The following is a 22,262-nucleotide window of genomic DNA, read 5'->3' as shown; positions in this document are numbered from 1 at the left end:
CCATCCTTTTAGGACAGATGAATTCCTAATCTACCAAAAATGCCATAAACCAATGCATGGTCTTCAAAGAGAGCCATATAGACACATCGTATACATGCATGCTTAGTCACTCAGTCGTGTCTGACTCTTGGCGACCCTGTAGATGGTAGCCGACCAGGCTCCTCCCTCCATGGGATTCTCCAGGCAGGAATACTGGAGTGGGTTGCCATTTCCTTCTCCTGGGGATCTTCCCGACCCAGGGACCAAACCTGCGTCTCCTGCATTGCAGGCAGACGCTTTAACCTCTGAGTCACCAGCGAAGCCCAATAGACACATTAGGTTCCTATTATTCAGAATATTACACCAACCATAAAAAGAAGTTATCAAACAAACATCATTTTTTGCTTTACTGGGGAAAACTCAATTTAGTTATCTTTTTCTTCATATAAAGCTTCATCATTTGCTGGAATATAATATGTTGCAACCATCTGTGATAGGTTAATATTGATTTTCCTGTCTTCAATAGCACATTTAAGATCAACAAGCTTTATGATGTTTAAATTCCAGTGATTCAACGGATTTTTTTTGCTTATACCAGAAAGCTATTTTTAATAAATTAGGGTGTTTTGACATTTTACAAAGTAAAAGTCTCCAGACTTGAAGGGGAATTATTATCTAAACATTTTGCAGAGAGAGAAGTCTCACAATTGTTTACCTCAGACTATGCAGTATCAATACTTGTGAGAGAAAGTCTTACACTATACTTCACAACAGGAAAAACACTGCGGTGAACTCAACACCATTAATCCCACCAGATCTAATGCATCCCTGGAGCCACAGAGTGATTGTTTTCTATGAACACTTCTTGGAACTCTCCTGAACAAGGAAGGCTACAGACTAAATAAAATCAATTTCTGTGAAGTGAACTAGAAAGTAGATTACATTTTCTGGTAGGGTGACTACTTGTTGCAGTTTGGGCAGTACTGTTTATGCTGATTACTCCAAGGTAATAATTAACATCATCCCCTTTTGCTCTAAAAAGTGTCCCAGCTTAGGTGATAAAGTATTTGATTTCCCTCTTCACTAGGGGCTACAAAGACTATTCATTTAGTTCATTGAGGTTGCTGACCACATGGAAGCCCAGATTCCAAACATCTGTAAAGTGTATTTGACCAAGAACGAGGACCAAGGATGCTAGATTTCATTTCTGACTGGGCTGACAAAATCTGTGAAACAGAAATACAAATGTCCCAATAAAAAATACTGATGCTTTAGAACTTTCAATTGGGTTGATTCCTATTGACTTGCTGGAATTTAGTGCTTTGTACTCATTTCATGCTTTTCTAAAACAGGGCTTCTCTGTGAGTTATAACAAATTAATAAGAAAAAGCAAATAACTATGAAAAATATTTTGGTGGAACTAATGAGTCTAGATATTACTTTCATTAGCTTTTGACTGTTAATGTTATAGATAAGAATCCTCATTTGGGTTAACTTTATGACAAAAGTTAACATTCCTACCTAAGCTATCCAGAGAGTTAAGCAATTGCTTTGTGATTTTAATCAATGTTGACATCAAGATAGAACTTTTGGACCCCTGAAAGTCTTCTCTTTTACAGTCTTAGCAACAGTTGTCTGAATTTTTTGAACAAATACTTCAACTCTACTTATCATTTGTCAATATAATCATAATGACAGTGATTACAAATAATGTGACTACTTCTGTGAATCACTCTGAAATAATAAATCAAAGTAGTCATCATTCATGTCATAAATAAGTTTCCCTAACTACTGTTAGAAGAAGCTAGATGTGATTTTCTCAAGAGAAAAATACTTTGACCGGTTATTTGGGTCAGATTGCTTCCCTTTAGCCTATTCTCCTCACAGCAGGCAGAGTAATCCTCTAAAAACACCAATCAGATCATACCACTCCATGACTCAAAGCTCTCCTCTGGCTTACCATCCCCCTAGGATAAAATTCAAAGTCCTTACTATGACCTACAAGTCATAGTAAGGCTCTGCAAGTCTCTAAAATCTAATCTCCTACATCCATTTTCTTCCTGCATGAAAATCCATCACGCTGACATCTTGTAAACTCATCTAACATGCATCCATCTCAGATTTGCATTTGTTATTTATTCCTTTAGTCTGAACTGTCCTTCCCCAGACACTAGAATGGCTCTCTTCCTCCTCTTTCCCTAAATTTAGATATCTGCTCAAATCCCTTCTCCTTAGAGAGTTTTACAGTAAACACTCTACCTAAACTAGCAATCAGACTCCTACCATCAGTCTATACTTTGTTTCCTACTATATTTTTTTCCATAGCACTTCTAACTTGTGACATTGCATTATGCGATATGTTTGTCTGTTTATTATTAGCTTCCAACCACTAGAATGTAAGCTCCATAAAGGAAGAGACTGTCTCTTTTGCTCAACTACATCTCTCTAGTGTCTACACTAGTGTTCATTAAATGAACAGTTGTAAGGACTGTACTGTCAGCTAACTGATTATGTTAAATATAACTTGATCATCTAGAACTTTTTCAAATTTTGTGATGCAGTGGATCACATTTTGTGATGTTTTGGTTTCTGGACATGATATTTAAGCCAATTTCTTCTGAAAGGGTATTTCATGCAGTGTTGGTAAGAGTGTAAATATACACAAACCTCTTGAGAGGGGAATTTGGCTGTTTATATTAGAACTAAAAGTAACAACAGCAGCAACAGCAAAGCATATGTTGACTATTTCCACTTTACAGGTATCTATTCCACGAGAATAAACACACAAGCGTATGAAGGCATGTGTGCAAGGTTGTTCATGACAGTACTTTACATTTTTCAAACTTGTGTTATTTCTGCAATTAAAAAAAATCTTCCCTAGAGAGTAAGGTCAGAGCAAGTACCAAGGAGAGCAGCTATAGTCTAATCAAAAAGAAGGTTTTGAAGGGCAGTGCTAAGGAAAATGACTCCTAATCTCACTGCCAGAATGTGGGAGGCTTCAGGGCATCTGCTATACAAGCTCTTTCCAAGAGGTTCCTTATAACTGCAGCATCAGCACCAGGTGAATTACCTGCCTAGACACAGCTGCCTAAACCAGGCAGGGGCACCTACTCCAAAGGCAGCTGACCAATGAGCTGACCAGTGGCCTGCAGGGAGCACGGATTCTAGGTCAAAGGGGCAAACTCAGACTTCTCTCAGGCAGTTTAAGCATGGCCCACACCCAAGGAAGTCAGCAGTTGCTAGTGGAGCAATGCCAGTGGGAACGTAGACAAGACGGCAGAAGTGCTGCGCCAGCAGACGGGGCACAGGCGGACAGAAACCAGAAGAGCTGCTCCGGGCTCTGTCACCCTGCCCTCACCAGGTAACTTTCAAACGAGTGCTCTGTAAGCTGTATTCTACTCAGGTGTGATCCCTGGAGAAGGGAACAGCAACCCACTCCAGTATTGTTGTCTGGAAAATTCCATGGACAGAAGCCTGGTGGACTACAGTCTGTGGGGTCTCAAAGAGTGAGACACAACCCACTTTTAGACACAACTCGCTTTTAGCACCTAACACTTTTGGGCTTCCCTGGTGGTTCAGATGGTAAAGAATCTGCCTGCAGTGAAGGAGACCTGGGTTCCAAAGATTCCCTGGAGAAGGGAATGGCTACCCACTCCAGTATTCTTGCCTGGAGAATTCCATGGAGAGAGGAGTCTGGAATGCCATGGTCCATGCAGTCGCAAAGGCTTGGACACGACTGAGTGACTAACATTTAACTTAACTGTAATCTGAAGGAGTTTAAAAGAACATTAAATTGAGGACTTGATCAAACTTTTCAAGGGCTTAACCTTTGAAAAGATGATGGTTCTCTTTATAGCCTCTAATTATGTGTAATTCAAAATAAAAATAGCATAAAATGCACAGTAAGTATAGCCAAGTCCTGATAAGTGATATTTTTTTCCCTTCGGTCATTTAGTGAAATAATACTTAAAAAAAAATTTTTTTTTCTGGAAACCTACATTAGTGCTTAGCTTGCCTACTAGGTAATCTGGTATTACCCAAGGTAAAAGTAGGAGTGGAAGTTCTAGGTCTGTAGCATAGATAGAAGCACCTTGCCTACTACAAGTTAGGACACTAATTGACAAATGACTTCCAGTGGTAGTGTGGATACATGCATGCTCAGTCATGTCTGACTCTTTGTCATGTCATGGGCTGTAGCTGACCAGCCCCTCTGCCCATGGAATTTTCCAGGCAAGAATACTTTTCTTCATTACCCATTTTAAGCACATGAGAACATATAAAATTTTTAATATGCTATGAGTGGTAGACAGATAGCATATTAATTTTTTATATTTTCTCATACACTTAAAAATGGGTAACAGAGAAAAGAAGTAACCACATTAATAAACAATATTTTATTTTCTAAACATCCATTAATGTTTTTCAACATTGCTAGAAAATCATTATAGGAATATATTCAATTACTAATTAAAAGTTCAAGAAGGCTAGAATATCTAGGATATGGAAGTTTCAGATGAATAAAAGTTAAATTTTTCTTTTAAAACACCAAATAAAAAGATAATTCTCTTTTAATCAAGTATTAATCAGTTTTTAGAGGTTGCAGAGTAGAAAAGTCTTGAGCCTTATTACTTTCATGCTTTATATCATTCATTGCTGCATGATAGAAGAATAGCGAAGAGGGCAGAAAGGGATGTATGTCTCAAGTGTCAGTCTGCAGAATGGAACAAGATAGAGGTTCAACATGTGGGTTGCTGCCATGGAGAAAGAAGGTATAAACTTACTACATTCCCATAAACCCTTTTCTCATCCTTCAATCCTATACCATTAGCCCTTTTTCTAGCTCAGCCTCTTGTCTATGAACAGAATATTTATATTTACTGAGGAAAGTAACAATCCTGCCTTTTTTTCAGAAAGGTCTGTTGTAGGGCTTCTGATTGCACAGTTTTTTTGTTTTTTCGCTTGTTTATTTTTTAATGTCTGACCAAGCTTTGCAATCTCACGTTGTGGACTAGTTATCTAGTGACCAATAATATTACATCTGAATTAAAGTTGTGTTCCCTTTGAATTATACTATAAAATGAGCCCCTTGCCATTTCTAATCCCATTAGGTTACATAGGTGAAAGTTTCCCTGCTTTGTTGATCAATTTTTTGTTTTGTTTTTAAAATAGCTTTATTGAGATGTAACTCATATAATTTACCCATTTAAAAAGTGGAACTGATTTGAATATACTCATAGAGTTATATGTTCATGTAATCAAACATAATCAATAATATGAAGGAATAAACTACAGATGCACAACATGAAGAAAGCAACAAAAATGCTGTGCTGAGTGAAAGTAACCAGATACAAAGGACGACATTTATTAAAATGTAAGTAGAATTTCTAGAAAAGGCTAACTGATAGAAAGCAGATGGATGGCTGTGCGGCACTAGCAGCGAGGATTTGTGGGAACCAGAGTTAAGGACAAATCTGGGAAGGGAATGTCTGAAGGCAATAGGAAGTTTCAAATCTAGATTGTGGTGAGGGTTGCAAAACTGTATAGATTTTTATTAAAAACTACTGCACAGTATATTTATAAAGTGGGTGAATTGCACAGCATGAAAATTATACTTCAATAAGGACATGACTGGGTGACTGAACAACAACAAGGATTTTAGAAGGAAAAAAGACCAAATAAATACCCATGAATACAGACCAAGCACATCATATGCCAATAATTGAGGTCTTGAAGAACCTTTGTTTATGTGGATACTAGCTGTAAATATTTATCATATTAGAATTCATAGTGGAGACTTTTTAGATATCTTTAGTTATTCAATATAAAATAACAATAATAAGCCTGTATGTTATCAAAAAGAACAAGTTGAATGAAAAGCACAATTGTTTTTCAAAACAAGAGAAAAAATAGTGAGAAAGGAGGCTTTTATTTTCAAACATGTTTGCCAATCTGTTTAGTATCTGACTTAAAGAAGACAGCCACAGTCCCATATCTACTTCTGCCTTCAGTCAGCTGCGATATCATACATTATGCAACCTCTGGAAAACTCCACTGTACACTCAAGAGAAATGACAGTGAAAAAGCAAATAACATCTTAGTATTACAGGGAAAGTAGTTTTGATCTCAAAGATCCTCACAAAGGGTCTTGGAAACTCCCAGTGCCCTTTGGGCCATCCTTTGAGAACTGCTGGTTGAGATTTTACTCTAGATCATTTTAATGAGATTGCTTAAACTGTACTGTCATTAATACAAATAGCCTAGGATCAAGCTTTTTGGGAAAACAGAATCAAAAAACTTTCTAACTATAGTTTCAAAGCATAGTGAATCCCACATTGTATAGACTTGGCTGTAACATATAATAAAGTAACCAATCAATATGAGACATTGCATGCTACATCAGTATTTACTTGTTGAATCTCAAACATTATTTCAGAGTTATCAGCAAGCAGAATAAATAAAACATTATTACATATTGTTAAAACAACTGATTGTTACAATGTTATTTTCTTTTCTTTTGGCCAAGTGTTCTATGGGATCTTAGTTCCCTGACCAGGGTCAAATCTGTGCCCCCTGTATAGAAGCATGGACTCTTAACCTTTGGATTGCCAGTGAAGTCCCAATGTTATGTTCTAAAGCTACTGCTTTTGTCACTGATTCAGAAGTTTCCATTTCACATTCATTTACATCTTTCCCCATCCTTATTATAATAAAATCTCCCCTTTTGTTTCTGTATTTGCTTCTAAAATAATAAAGTATTATTGAATTTTTCTAAAATGAAACTTGACATAATAATCTGAAAAATGATGCTAACTTAAATATATGAAATACAGTTATTTAGTGGTCATTTGACAAAATGTGGTTAATTTCATCTTAATTAATATCTATTTAAAATGTGTCTCCCAGTAAAGAATAAGAGTACCATCAGTCAGCTTATGGATGTGTTATATCCTATCAAATGATTGATGATACTCACTAAAGATGTAGTAGTTCATTTAGAAAATCTTCAAAGATTTGAAGCCATCAAATACACCTCTCTAGACTGAGATATACATTCTGTGTAATGTGATTTAAAACTCAACAAAAATCTAGACATTTATAACTTGAACTCAAAAACCATAGCTTAAGTACTTACTTTACAATATCTCCTTCAAGAGCAATCACTCTCTTAATGATCTTCTGTTCTGGGTTTTTAGGGGACCTAGAAAAATAAAGTTATATAATCAGTTATGCCTGTTGTTTTAAGAAAATGGAAATAAATATTACAAGAAAATAAGCTATATTAAAGTCATAACAGGACCCTTTGCAACCATGACATGATATCAGTCCTAATTAAGTCTTAAGTGAGAAGGAATTATCAAAGTACCTGTAGGAAAGAGGATTCATGAAACAAATCATTTCAGATATTACCTCCAAATGGTAGTATTTATACTTTTGGTTTTAGTCTATCTTAAGGATGATCTAATATTCTATTCATGTAAACATCATCTTAACTTTTTAAATACTTCTAACACAAATAAAGGACAGAAATGGTATGGACCTAGCAGAAGCAGAAGATATTAAGAAGAGGTGGCAAGAATACACAGAAGAACTGTACAAAGAAGATCTTCATGACCCAGATAATCATGATGATGTGATCATTCACCAAGAGACAGACATTTTGGAATGTGAAGTCAGGTGGGCCTTAGAAGGCATCACTATGAACAAAGCTAGTGGAGGTGATGGAATTCCAATTGAGCTATTTCAGTCCTGAAAGATGATACTGTGAAGGTGTTGCACTCAATATACCAGCAAATTTGGAAAACTCAGCAGTGGCCACAGGACTGGAAAAGGTCAGTTTTCATTCCAATTCCAAAGAAAGGCAATCCCAAAGAATGCTCAAACTACCGCGCAATTGCACTCATCTCACACGATAGTAAAGTAACGCTCAAAATTCTCCAAGCCAGGCTTCAGCAATACATGAACCGAGAACTTCCAGATGTTCAAGTTGGCTTTAGAAAAGGCAGAGGAACCAGAGATCAAATTGCCAATATCCGCTGGATCATCGAAAAAGCAAGAGAGTTCCAGAAAAACATCTATTTCTGCTTTATTGACTATGCCAAAGTCTTTGCCTATGTGGATCACAATAAACTGTGAAAAATTCTGAAAGAGATGGGAATACCAGACCACCTGACCTGCCTCTTGAGAAACCTGTATGCAGGTCATGAAGCAACAGTCAGAACTGGACATGGAACAACAGACTGGTTCCAAATAGGAAAAGGAGAATGTCAAGGCTGTATATTGTCACCCTGCTTTTTTAACTCATATGCAGAGGACATCATGAGAAATGCTGGGCTGGAAGAAGCACAAGCTGGAATCAAGATGCTGGGAGAAATATCAATAACCTCAGAAATGCAGATGACACCACCCTATGGCAGAAAGTGAAGATGAACTAAAAAGCCTCTTGATGAAAGTGAAAGAGGAGAGTGAAAAAGTTGGCTTAAAGCTCAACATTCAGAAAACTAAGATCATGGCATCTGGTCCCATCACTTCATGGAAAATAGATGGGGAAACAATGGAAACAGTGTCAGACTTTATTTTTTTGGGCTCCAAAATCACTGCAGATGGTGACTGCAGCCATGAAATCAAAAGACACTTGCTCCTTGGAAGACAAGCTATGACCAACCTAGATAGCATATTAAAAAACAGAGACATTACTTTGCCAACAAAGGTCGATCTAGTCAAGGCTATGATTTTTCCTGTGTTCATGTATGGATGTGAGAGTTGGACTGTGAAGAAAGCTGAGCGCCAAAAAATTGATGCTTTTAAACTGTGGTGTTGGAGGAGACTCTTGAGAGTCCCTTGGACTGCAAGGAGATCCAGCCAGTCCATCCTAAAGGAGATCAGTCCTGGGTGTTCAGTGGGAAGATTGATGCTGAAGCTGAAACTCCAATACTTTGGCCACCTCATGCGAAAAGTTGACTCATTGGAAAAAGACCCTGATGCTGGGAGGGTTTGGGGGCAGGAGGAAAAAGGGACGACAGAGGATGAGATGGCATCACCGACTCGAAGGACATGAGTTTGAGTAAATTCCGGGAGTTGGTGATGGACAGGGAGGCCTGGCATGCTATGATTCATGGGGTCACAAAGAGTCAGACATGACTGAGCAACTGAACTGAACTGACTGAACACTAATTTATTCTACTCTAAAAAAATAAACCTGAGTTAAAAAACTAAGCTTCAACTTTGAGTCCCTTTTTGAAGTTTTAATTTTGGGCTGATTTTCTTCTTCAGATGTGGATTTCCTTATCTTTCAAATGAATACAGGGTTATGCAAAGAGGATCTTGTGAGAATTACAAATTAAGATACTAATATTAAATGAGGCAATGTATAAAAGCAAGTAACTAATTACATAAGAAAATAATGAGGCATTTCTTTAAAATGATAACATACTTGTTTCATTTTATTTAAAATAAACAAAGGAGTTTTATTTAAAAAAGAAAATATTGCAGCTGAATTATTTTGAAAAAACAAAGAATTTGGAGTCTTCTTTGTTGTTTTTTCCATGTTGGTTTATTTCTAACAAAGTATTTGGACAAAGCCCATCCAGGAGAGAGCATATCACTTCTTCAAGGACTTGAAGTTTGGGACTATTCTTAACCCCTTGGTTCCTTGCCACATTTCTCAGTTAAAGCTGCTCTGTCTCTTGTGGTAAAGGAGCAGTTGTTGAGGCGCAAAGCCCAGCCTTGCTGGCATCTTGTCATTGCTACTAGCATTATTCTATCAAAGCACAGAGACAGTGTTTGAGGTTCCTGTAAGCACTGGATTTTCCTTCCTCCAAGACCCTACCATCTTTTTGATATAATAATGGACACTGATGGAGGGAGAGGTAGATAGAGGGAGAATCTGGGGTCTGAGTTTTAGGAATTCTAAGGCATAAGAGGAGGAAATTCTTTGAAATTACACTTAGGTTTAGCCATGTAAAGATTATGTAATATAGAGTGCTAAGGTAAGGCTATGAACAGTTAAAAGAAGCTGATACATTCTGATATGCTTAATGTTGCAGAGAAGGCAATGGCACCCCACTCCAGTATTCTTGTCTGGAAAATCCCATGGACAGAGGAGCCTGGGTGGCTGCAGTCCCTGGGGTTGCAAAGAGTTGGACACAACTGAGCGACTTCACTTTCACTTTTCACTTTCATGCATTGGAGAAGGAAATGGCAATACACTTCAGTGTTCTTGCCTGGAGAATCCCAGGGACGGCGGAGCCAGGTGGGCTGCGTCTATGGGGTCGCACAGAGTCGGACACAACTGAAGCGACTTAGCAGCAGCAGCAGCAGCTTAATGTGGACATCATTTATTTTAACATATGATTAATAGCTATGGTAAATGTTACAAGGTAATACTATTTACTCTAATAAAACACTCCCCTCCTCTTCTCTTTCCTCCTCCCTGCTCACTCTGTCTCTGGGATCCCTCACTCTGGGAGAAGCCATGTTTGTCCTCAGCAACCTTCCTGTGAAGGAGCTTAGAAGTAGATCCTTCAACAGACTCATAGATACAGAGAATAAAAGAGTGATTGCAAGGAGGGAGAGGAGTGGTGACAGATTGGGTGAAATAGATGAAGGGGATATAGGGGTAAAGATTTCCAGTGTCAAAATAAATAAACCACCAGGATCTAACATATAGCACAAACAATATGGTCAATAATATTATACTTTTGTAAGGGGACAGATAGTCACTAGACTTATTGTGATCATTTCCCACTGTATGTAAACGTTGAGTCACTATGTGGTACTCCAGAAATGAACACAATATTGTGCATCAAATACATTCTTTTTTTTTTTTTTTAAAGTCGATCCTTCAGCCTCAGTCAAGTCTTCAGAAAGTACAGCTATAGCCAACAGCTTCACTGCATCCTCGTGAGAGACCCTGAGCCACACCACCCTCTGAATATGCTTCTGGCTTCCTGATTCCTAGAAAATGTATGAAATAATGAGAGTTGGCTGTTTTCAGCTGGAAAACAGCTGGAGGTTGGGGCACTTTATTACACAGCAATGGTTATAGCAATCTTAATATGTCCAGATTCTTACCAATAACATTTTGAGTCTTTTGATCTTAAAAGACCTGTTTCAAGAAACAGTTCACACATCACATAAATGATCATTTAATATGGATTTGAAAATCAGCAATAAATAAAAAAATAATTCCAATTCAAGTCACATTTTGAATTGAATTACCTTTAAAAAGGAAGCTAAATGCAAAAATACTAAAAAGATTAAATACATTCAGAATTTATTGCCTCATTAAGGGAAACATGCAGCTTTAATAAGGTGTCTATTTCACATGATTTATTGCAGAAAAAAGAAAATCATCTAAATCATTTGTGGCTTAGATGTCATACTTACTGACACAACTTTTCACTAGATTGATTATTAACATTCTTTATTTTAAAACAGAAATTTGATCAAAGTTTTTGAGTGATCTGTCCCCTTCATGAAATGAACTAAATATTATATTTCTACAAATTTAATGTCATTCATATACAGCTAGAGTGAGGGATCTGGCCCATTCAAGATGATGGAATTCATATTTTCTGTGCAAGATTACTTATTGACATTTAGGAAAATTTGCCCCATGTCTCCCTGTTTAGATAACCAGAAATGTATAAAAAAAATTTTCAGCCTCAGTGATCACCAAAGAATTGTACATTAAAACAACAGGACACTGTTTTCCTGTTATATCGACAAAGGAATAGTAATAATACCATTAATACAATTTGTTATTGAGTGTTTAGGGACATGGGTACATGTCCTAAAGTATATGATCATGTAACATACTTTTCTGTAAACATGTCAAGATTTTATACTCTCTTTAACATATCACACTTTTAGAAATTTATTCTTATGAAATGGTTGTGTATATATACAAAATTTTAGCTACATGGATTCTATTTTTAAAGAGAAAAAAATCAACAAGATTGTTAAATAAATTATAGTTCATTATATAATAAAACATCATTAAACATTAAAAATGTTATAAAAGAATTTTTAATGATGTGGAAATATGAACAGAATATATATATTAAACATGCGAGTTAGAAAAACATATGTATACCATGACCTTGCATCAGTAATTATAAAAAAGAAAATGTGCATGCAACTGTACTGGGAAAATTTAAGAAGGATATAAAACCAAAGTGGCAAGCATAGTTCTGTGTGTGATAAAACACCTGTCCAGATTTTTGGTTCAGAGTACTGGAAAATCCATTAGAAGAGGACAAATGTTTCTATCACAGGACACTACCTGAAAAGAAATGCTCTAAGACAAGAGTGAGAACTGAACTAATTACCAAGTCCCCCATCTAATATTGTTGCAATGTTAATAATAATGAAATAATATGAAAAGCAACCTTTAACTGCATAAAACAGTATTTATGCTGACAAATTTTAAGCTTTTGAGATATGTGAAAAGTATTTTATATTTTAAAATAATCTATATATTAAGATCATGAGGCGAAACAGAATATACAAAGTGAGATACCTATATCATTAAAATTTTATAAATTACCACTTCAAACATATATAAATTTTAATGTAATATTAATCTCATGAATCTAATCATATTATGAACATTAATCCCATTACTGCTAAATATCTATATTTTAATCATTAGGCTGCTAAATGCATTACAGGGATGTAAGTAGACTTGTTATGAGAGCTATTACAGATTTACATTGTGAAAGTCCCTGGACTTCCCTTTGCCTGCATTTTCTTGGCCACTTGCCTATCTTCTAGAAGTATGAAGGATAACAAGTGGAGGCTTATGCCTTACTTTAGGGGCATGATGTATACTGACCAATAAATTTGCATTTAAATTTGAAATTTAACATTTTCATAATAAACACAGTTTTATAGTATATCTTGGAGAAGGAAATGGCAACCCACTCCAGTATTCTTGCCTGGAGATTCCCATGGACAGAGGAGCCTGGTGGGCCACAGTCCACGGTGTTGCAGAATCGGACATGACTGAGCGACTTCACTCTCACTTATAGTTTTTCTTTCTGGAGTCTGGATTTTAAGCATTCTGCTGTATGCTGAAGATTTAATTAGGCAAGTTTCTCCAGAGGTTTGGACAAGATGCCTAGAATGGTCTCTACCATGTAGGTCTCAGCAGATTAGTTTGATGTGGCACAATTTATCTCTATGGGAATGATTGTGAGAAAGGGTAAAGGGTTAGCATAGTCATAATAAGATTTCCCTGACACTTATCATTCTTGCACTTCATTTCCTATCTTGAGAGAGAAGTGTTATTTTAAGGCTGACGCAGTGCTTTAAGAGGCTAACACAGGAGGGTAAAGGAAGTCTTCATAAAACCCAGGGAAGAGATTTTTAGAACTCCTCTCTGGATCCTGTCTGGAGTCACAACTGAACCGGAAGATTTTAAGTCTTAGCACTTACTAGTATGTGTATAGTTAATACCAAAGTCACTAAATTTAAACTTGGCCTTCCGTTTGACAATAAAAATAAAAAAAAAAAGAGAGAGAGAGAGAAGTGTTGTCATTTTTACCCTGTGACAAGCCAACAGCGCCATGTCTTTGGTCTCATAATCTCTGTAGCTGACTTCATGTTTTTCATGTTTCCAAAAGGTTGTAATTTGGATCCTGTTTGGAACACTGGGAAGGTACTCTGGAATACTCAGGATAGCCCCCGCGTATTCCTGAGAATGCGGAGCCTAGCAAGTGTACCTGCCCTCTCTGTTCCCAAACCCAGTGCGCATCCTGATGTCAGAGCTCTAAGCATGCTCACCCTTCTCCCATTTATGGTAAAATTCTTAGATCTTGCTGTGTGGGTTGTGTAGATTTTCATATTTAAAAGCATCAGGATTACCCCAGATTATTTTAGAATTATCTTCAGGATTAGAAGTTACCATGGCATATGCCATGTAAAGATCTGAATTTTAACTCTTTGTTAATGATGTAAAACTAAAAACTAATATCGTGGGGATGGTTTATATTTCATAGGCTTTTTTTCTTAACTGCCCAAAAGAATGTGTTATTGTTTCACTGCTAAGTCATGTCTTGACTCTTTGAGACCCCATGGACTGTAGCCTACCAGGCTTCTCTGTCTATGGGATTTCCCAGGCAAGCATACCAGAGTGGGTTGCCATTTCCTTCTCCAGATGGCCATGCATTAAACTACCTAACTTTACATCATCATAATGATAAAAAGAATTGCTGTTTTAATAATCAAAATGAGAATTAAAAGTCCACACAACAATAAAAAATTATATTAAAAAATCTAAAAAAAAATCTTAGCAAATGATAATGTCTTTTCTTTTTTAATTTTGGAAAACATTGTCTGAGTTTGGCCTGATTTTCATAGGTTACAGCTAGAAAAAGCTTATGAATGTACCTAGTCTTTTCCTGGCAATATTCAATTTCACTCATTCTCCATGGCCTAAGAACTTCTGCTTTTGTGTCTACAAAAGCATGGACTGGTGGGCAGCAGAAATGGAGTCCGTGGTCACGGCCATGGTCCACCTCTGGTACAGACAGCAGTTGACTGTAGGCAAGCTCCATAACCAATCTCGGTCTCATATTCAAGGAGATAAGGCCAGATCAAACCAGAAGCCAGACAATCAAACCTAGCTTGTAGAAATCTCTTGTTTGGTTCATACATCATTTATTTCTGTACTTTTAAATCTGGAGCTGGCCAAGCAAACAAGAGATCTCACATTTCTTGTTCCTCTTAGACAAATACAAAGATCTAGCACCCTAAAACCTGCATTCTGTCATGAAAGAGAGTCCACTGGATCTGAGAAGCAGATCTTGAGGATTTGCCACAGTGCCAACAGTTTGTTTCATGTGGGTCTGAGGGTCTGAGGACACGTGAGTTTGGGAACCTCTAGAAATCCTGACAATTTCTTCTACCCGTATCATCATATCACAACTGAGAAAATATGTACGAAAGCTCCATTAGAGGGTCTAACATGAATTAAAATGAAAAGAAACAAAGTGAAGTCATTTAGCCGTGTCTGATTCTTTGTGACCCCATGGACTATAGTCTACCAGGCTCCTCAGTCCATGGAATTGTCCAAGCAAGAGTACTGGAGTGGGTTGCTAGTTCCTTCTCCAGGGGATTGTCCCTACCTAGGATTGCACCCAGGTCTCCCGCATTGCAGGCAGATGCTTTACCGTCTGAGCCGCCAGGGAAGCCCTAACATGAATTAGGTTCTCAGTAAATCTTACTGCCATCTCTTTCTAAGATAAATTCCTAAAGGAGGTCAGTTAACTGAGCACAAGAAAATCATTAGGATCCTCTTTTTTTAAGAGTTACACAGATTTATTTATTTATTTCAAAAACCCTCCACTGATTTCAGTCAGTTGCATTAGAGGCCAAGAAAGGCATTTTAAAGGTTTGGTCACATTTTATTACACAATTAACTAAAGAAACATGAAAACTAAATATAATTGTATTCATATTGGAAAGTCACAGGTCAGTTTTAAATTAAATGGGTATTATCTGATAAAAATGAATAATTTCCATGTTGGATTCTATATGCTTGCTTCACTATCAGTAGTAGCATGAACTTTGTACATTCAGACCCTTTTATAATGATTCATTTTCTAAATTCAATGCAATTTTATTAATTAGTACTCTAAAAGTTTTTACTTAGGTCAGCATTTTGGCTACATTTTGCCACTTGCAGACTTCTCTTTGTATTATGTGAGTCTTTAAAACTTAAACAAAAGAAACTATCAAAATCTTTTTTGTTGCTTTTTGGGTTTATTCTTGAAATTTTCACAAGTGTTATGCCTATGACTTCAGATACAGTTTAACAAAAATGTGTGTGCGTGTGTGTGTATGTGTGTGTATAAGTGCAATCCCTAATAATTACTCTTGTCCAGATACTTCTTAAAATGCTCCAATCCAAGGGCCTCATTATTAGAAAAGTGAATTACAGATGAGGGGGCAAGAACCCAGGTTAGTGCTTCAAATTTGTCTTCTATAATACCATACGGTCTTGCATAGGAAACAGGTCTAAAGAAAAAGGGAAAACCTGGGATGGGGTCATCATCAGGCAGGCACAGAGTGTTGCTATGTATACAGAAAACCCTAGGGAAGTGAGTAGAATTTCAGAGCACTGAGGCCAGTGCTCCTGGGCAGGCTTGTTTCCTGGGTGGAGAAGGAAGGAATGGCTTATTCTCTCCAAGCAAACTCCACCCTAAATAGGCTCCTGAGCAGTAGGAATAGACTCCTTCAGAGACTCCTGAGAAAATCTGTATGCAGGTCAAGAAGCAACAGTTAGAACCAGACATGGAACAATGAACTGGTTCCAAATTGGGAAAGGAGTACATCTAGGCTGTATATTGTCACCTTGCTTGTTTAACTTATATGCAGAGTACATCATGCAAGATGCTGGGCTGGATGAAGCACAAATTAGAATCAAGATTGCAGGAGAAATATTAATAGCCTCAGACATGCAGATGATACCACCCTTATGGCAGAAAGTGAAGAGAAACTGAAGAGCCTCTTGATGAAGGTGAAAGAGGAGAGTAAAAAAGTTGGCTTAAAACTCAACATTCAAAACACTAAGATCATGGCATCTGGTCCCATCACTTCATGGCAAATAGATGGGGAAACAATGGCAACAGTGACAAACTATTTTCTTGGGCTCCAAAATCACTGCAGATGGTGACCGCAGCTGTGAAATCAAAAGACACTTGTTCCTTGGAAGACAAGCTATGACCAACCTAGACAGCATATTAAAAAACAGAGACATTACTTTACCAACAAAGGTCCATCTAGTCAAAACTGTAGTTTTTCCAGTGGTCATGTATGGATGTGAGAGTTGGACCATAAAGAAAGCTGAGCACCAAAGAATTGATGCTTTTGAACTAGGGTGTTGGAGAAGACTCTTGAGAGTCCCTTGGACTGCAAGGAGATCCAACGAGTCCATCCTAAAGGGAATCAGTCTTGAATATTCATTGGAAGCACTGATGCTGAAGTTGAAACTCCAATGCTTTGGCCACCTGGTGAGAAGAACTGACTCATTGGAAAAGACCCTGATGCTGGGGAAGACTGAAGGCGGGAGAAGGGGACGACAGAGGATGAGATGGCTGGATGGCATCACTGACTCAATGGACATGAGTTTGAGCAATCTCCAGGAGTTGGTGATGGACAGGGAGGCCTTGCGTGCTTCAGTCCATGGGGTTGCAAAGTCGGATATGACCGTGCTGAACTGAGAGATCCCCAAAGATTTCAGTCAGAGTTTGAATGATCCAAGAAGGTAGCAGCAGGAACAAGAAGCTTGTGTTTCAGATTTATGATTAACAATTCCTTACACAAGTAAATGTATTCTAAAAGAACTTATAAAACAACAAAAGCATGAAGTTTAAACAATTAAACTGCTGTTATTGATAAACATTTTCTTGGTTATATTTAAAAGTTGTTTGGCTGTCACTAACTACGATTAGAAGACATTTAATAAGCAAATAGTGACAAACTGTTCTTAATAGTAAATCAGCCTTGATTATGTAAAATCAATTAAATGTGTATTATGACTAACTTCTGTAATTGAAAAAGCTGAAATATTTTTGTAACTGACTGTTTTGATTCTGAAAAAAAAATGTCCTTAATTAACTGGGAAAACTCTAAGAAATAGTGTAATCATAATGAGTTAATTCCTACCAATGTTTATTAATTCAGTCATTTCAAAACATAAAACACTGCATCTTCAGGTAGTGAACATAACTGCAATTATACTTCACTGTATAGAATTGTATGTAAATGAATATACATAGTATATACATAAAATATATGGCACATATGTAATACACATATGTGTGTATGTGTGTGTATTCTACCATACAATATGGAATCATACTATTTAAAGAAACTCCTCTGAACTATAAAGAAACTTCTGGGCTGAAAAATACATTCCCTTATTTATTTTGTTATAAATTTGGGCTTCCACACATTGAATATGCTTCAAGTTGACATATCTGTGGAAGTGAAGGCGATGAATAGCTAACATCAATATAAATATTGACTCTTCTTTCAGTATAGACTTTCAAAGTGCAGATGTTCACATAGAAATACTACCACTCTGTCCCCAAAGTAGAACATGCACTCAGGAGTATCTGTGTGGTCTTTTGATATAGTCAAGTCAAGTTTTGCCCCTCTAGCCATACTATCTCATTGAGTATGACATTTTAGTGCCACTTAAGGCCATAGAACAAAACAAAATTAACTGATCTTCAAATGAATTAAAGCTATCTACCTAGCATCATAACCCTAACACTGTGATTAGGCTAACTGGACTTACACTTTAAGCTTTAAACAAGTAAGGAAATAGTGCCACATACATGTGGTAGGTTTGAAGAGGAATATAAAAACCACAAAACATGAAAGTGCAAGCTACTGATATTTTTCAATACTGACCCATATCCATATGTATCAATATGACACAGAAAAAGCAGAATTGCAAAATTAATACAGTCAGTTTTCTGCATCCCTGAGCTCTGCATACATGACCATGAATTCAAGCAACCACAGATTGAAAATATTTGGGGGAAAAAATTCCAGAAGGCAAAACTGGATTTTGCCATGCACTGAACACTATGCTAAATCCACCGCATGGTGTGATATGAAGGCTGCTATAGCCTCCTGCCATCCCACAGATTCTCAGGCTCTCCTAGTTGTATGAACATTGTTCACCTCGCATCTTGTACATTGGCTGCTTATGTTGTATATACTCTTTGTTTCTGTGAAGAAAATAGCTCTTAAAAAGCAATTAAGTGGTCACAGCATCCCTCAAAGGTTAAGAGAGAGCATAAAGTGCTCTCTTTAGAAGAGAAAATGAAAGTCTGAGATCTTTCGAAAAACTGGCATGCTGCTTGCCAAAGTGGGTGGAAAGGTAGGTGAGAAGGAATCAAGCATTTGCACAATGAAGCAGAAAGAAGCTACAGTTTGTGGAAGGGTTCATGCTGCTCCTATAGTGGCAATACCAGTGTCTCCGGTTGGTGTCAAACTGCTCGCAAAGACTGAGAAAGCATTAAGTGTGGGGCTAGAGGAGCCGTCACAGGGGCATATCCTGGCTGATGGCAAACTTTTACCCTCATTTGTAGGAGCACTGCTGTGCTCTGTGAGGGATCACTGTGAGGGAGCTGAGGAGTGTGAGAGGAAAGAGTGGAAGCCTGGTAAGCGATGACTGGTGAGCTACATAAAGATCACAGGAGAATCAGCATTGGCTGATGCCAAGGCAGCATTAGTGTTCCCAGAAGAGCTCGGGAAACTCATGCAAGAGAAAGACTATCTTCCAGAGCAAGGCTTCATTTGTGATGAAATGTGATGAAAACCAAAAATCGCCTGCCTATGTTCTAGCAATACAACAAGGAGGTTTGGGCGATGGCCATCTTGTTCTTGGAACAGTCCCACCAGAGCTTCATTCCTGAGTGAAAAAAATTCTTGAAAAAACAAGGCTGTCATTCAAGGGCCTCCTCATCACTGGCGATGCCCCCCAGCCATCCCCTATCTTTCTGCTTCACAGACAATTATGCGGATGTAATGTCTCTGCCCTCTTAATACTATGTCAATGCTGTAGCCATTAGATCAAGGTATCAGGTGTACTAAAACAACTTACACTTGCCTCAGATTCTGGAGGACTTGTGGATTTATGGAAGAGCTTCACAGTTACAGAGACCATAGATTCCCCAAAGCCCAAGACAGGAGTGCATGTTGGAAGCCATGATGGAATGAGGTTGTCTATGATTTCAGGGGCATCCCCACTACTGATGCAAAAGTCAGGCATGTTCCAAGGAATTTGGTGGGGAAAGCTTCTCAAACATGATCAAGGACAATGCTGAAGCACAGAGAAACGCTTATCAACAGGGAACTTGAAAGTCTATTGAAATCCTCTACAGATGATGATGATAGTGATGCAGAAGGCTTAGAGCAGTTTTAGACTTAGAACCATCAGTTTGGACACTTGAAAAATCTGCAGCAATTTTTCAAGAGTTTCATGTGTTAAAGAATATGAACTTCAATATGATCCTTTGATGGAATGAAGCCTCTGTATCACCTGACAGATAACAACACACCTAGAACCACTGCAAGATCTATTTGATGATGAAGAAACAGCTTTCTATAACAATGTTTCTAACTAAAGCACCTGATCTGTGATTGTGAAGGCTTGACTTTCAAGCTTGAAGATCTCCAGCCTTCAGCCTCCATAGACTCTGATATTAGCATCATTGAGCCTCCTCCAGAGTCTCAACAGCTATAAGGGAAACCCAGCTGACCCTTCTAACATTCTGCCAGAATGTTCATGTTAGCCTGATATCTCACCACTTACTACTACAGCATCAGACATCTCATCCTCTCACCCCATGAACACTGGAACATCATAAAACAATCACCATTGTCATCATCATTACCATCATCATCATCTTATGAGAGTTATCAAGAGAGAAGAATCGGGGTTTTGGTGAGGGTTAAAAGACCCTGATGTGGAAAAGACTGAGGGCAGGAGGAGAAGAGCGCAACAGAAAATAAGATGGTTGGATGGCATCACTGACACAATGGACATGAGTTTGAGCAAACTCCAGGAAATAGTAAAAGACAGGGAAGCCTGGGGTGCTATGGCTCATTTGGTCTCACAGGGTCAGGCACAACTTAGTGACTGAAAAACAACACAGTGTATGTATCTGAGAGAGAAGTGAATTTATATTTTCTCTGTTTATAATTACATTTTATATATGCACTTGTATATTAAATATCCTGTTTTATTCTATGTATTTCTCTTTCAAGTCATTAAAAGAAAGCAATCTGTAAGTATCCAAAGAGAGAAAAATGTTATTTTGTTGCTGATGTAGTTAGGCCTATGATGGTTGTGATTGTACTGAATGTATACAAATGTTTCCTTGTCTTTATCCTCTAAATAATACAGTATAAAAACTATTTACATAGCATTTGCATTGTATTAGGTATTAGAAGTAATCTAGAGATGTTTTAAAGAATACAGGAGGATGTGCTTAAGTTATATGCAAATATTGCACCTTTTTATATGAGGGACTTGAACATCTGTAAATTTTGGTATCTGAAGTCCCCTGTGGATACCAGGGGACAAATGTGTTAGTATGTAAGAGCTGAAATTTGGACATTTACATGGGCACTCATACAAAATAATAGTGGTATTAGCAATCAGCTGGAAACATGACTCAAGGGTTATCCTGTTTCTAACTGAGCTCACTCACCAGTTTGTCTCAATGGTGGTCATACTGTAAGGTATGACATGCTAAGTTCAGGACAGGGGAAATCTTGGAAAAAGTGAATAGTATGTGTGTAGTCACTTCAGTCATGTCTGACTCTGTGTGACCCTGTGGACTATAGCCTTCCAGGCTCCTCTGTCCATGGGATTCTCCAAGCAAGAATACTGGAGTGGGTTGCCATGCCCTCCTCCAAGAGGTGTTCTCGACCCAGGGATTGAACCCATCCATATCTCTTGCATTGCAGGTGGATTCTTTACCACTGAACCACCTGGGAAGCCCAAGTGAACAGAGAGAGGAACAAAGACAGTCTCGACCATTTTACCTGGAGCCAACATTTAGCACCCACCCACTTTTTCACCCAGAATTCATTTCTAACAAGAATGAATGACCAAATATCTGGGGGGAAAAAGAGACAGAATTTTCATTCTTAGAAATACAAAAAAATGATTATTTTATCTATGGTGAATTGAGCTCTTGAGGTTTGCCTAATAGGGCCCAAAAGGTGCTTGCAATTGGACAGAAGCCATTGAATTCTACACACCCATTTGAGGTGTGTACTCCAAAAAACACAGCCAGAATGTCTTCGCTGTAACTTTCTGTGTCCAGATAAAATTGGATTGTGTAAACTGATGTACCACCTCCCAGCCCTATTGTCTCATGATTTTGGCTACTATAGGATAATTTTCAGGGTCAGACAGTAAATAAAAAAAAGAGGTGGATGGGAATGGGGGCATTTCAATGGATGCCAGCATGAGAGTGGAGGGTGGCAGTGGTGAGTGGTTGACAACGGAGACGCAGACAGGTCAACATACATCTTGATAGATACCAGTATGCACTGAGGTTCAGCTGTTCCTCCCCTGAGGCTATCACAATATCCCCAAAGCAGAGATGCTACTCTGACAAGATGCAGAACTATAAACAGACTTAATTTGCCTTGAATTGCCTCAGAAGTTTCTTAGGCTTACCTCAATTTGAAAAGAATAGGTTTTGCTAGCAATAAAAAACCTAAATCCAGAAATGGCAAAATAAAGG

General features: G+C 37.8%; 1 protein-coding gene and 1 non-coding gene across 3 annotated transcripts in view; one reads left to right on the top strand and one right to left on the bottom strand.

Moving 5' to 3' along the window:
• The window catches only part of IMMP2L (inner mitochondrial membrane peptidase subunit 2), a 924,620-nt gene that overhangs the window by 291,303 nt on the left and 611,055 nt on the right, over positions 1–22,262 (bottom strand). For both annotated transcript variants that reach the window (XR_010663655.1, XM_065938918.1), the window contains exon 5: positions 7,112–7,177. Coding sequence is in view for 1 of the 2 variants with exons in the window: in XM_065938918.1 (XP_065794990.1) it covers positions 7,112–7,177 (66 nt within the window). In the remaining variant the exon portion in view is untranslated. The remainder of the gene's footprint in view (positions 1–7,111; positions 7,178–22,262) is intronic.
• On the top strand, positions 13,263–13,385 carry LOC136171301 (small nucleolar RNA SNORA26). The gene has a single exon (XR_010663841.1). It is a non-coding gene; the product is annotated as a small nucleolar RNA SNORA26 (small nucleolar RNA).

This window comes from Muntiacus reevesi, chromosome 6, assembly GCF_963930625.1.
Source record: "Muntiacus reevesi chromosome 6, mMunRee1.1, whole genome shotgun sequence".
NCBI lineage: Eukaryota > Metazoa > Chordata > Mammalia > Artiodactyla > Cervidae > Muntiacus > Muntiacus reevesi.
The sequence above is the reverse complement of the archived record's forward strand: the minus strand, read 5'-3'. Positions and strand labels throughout refer to the sequence as shown.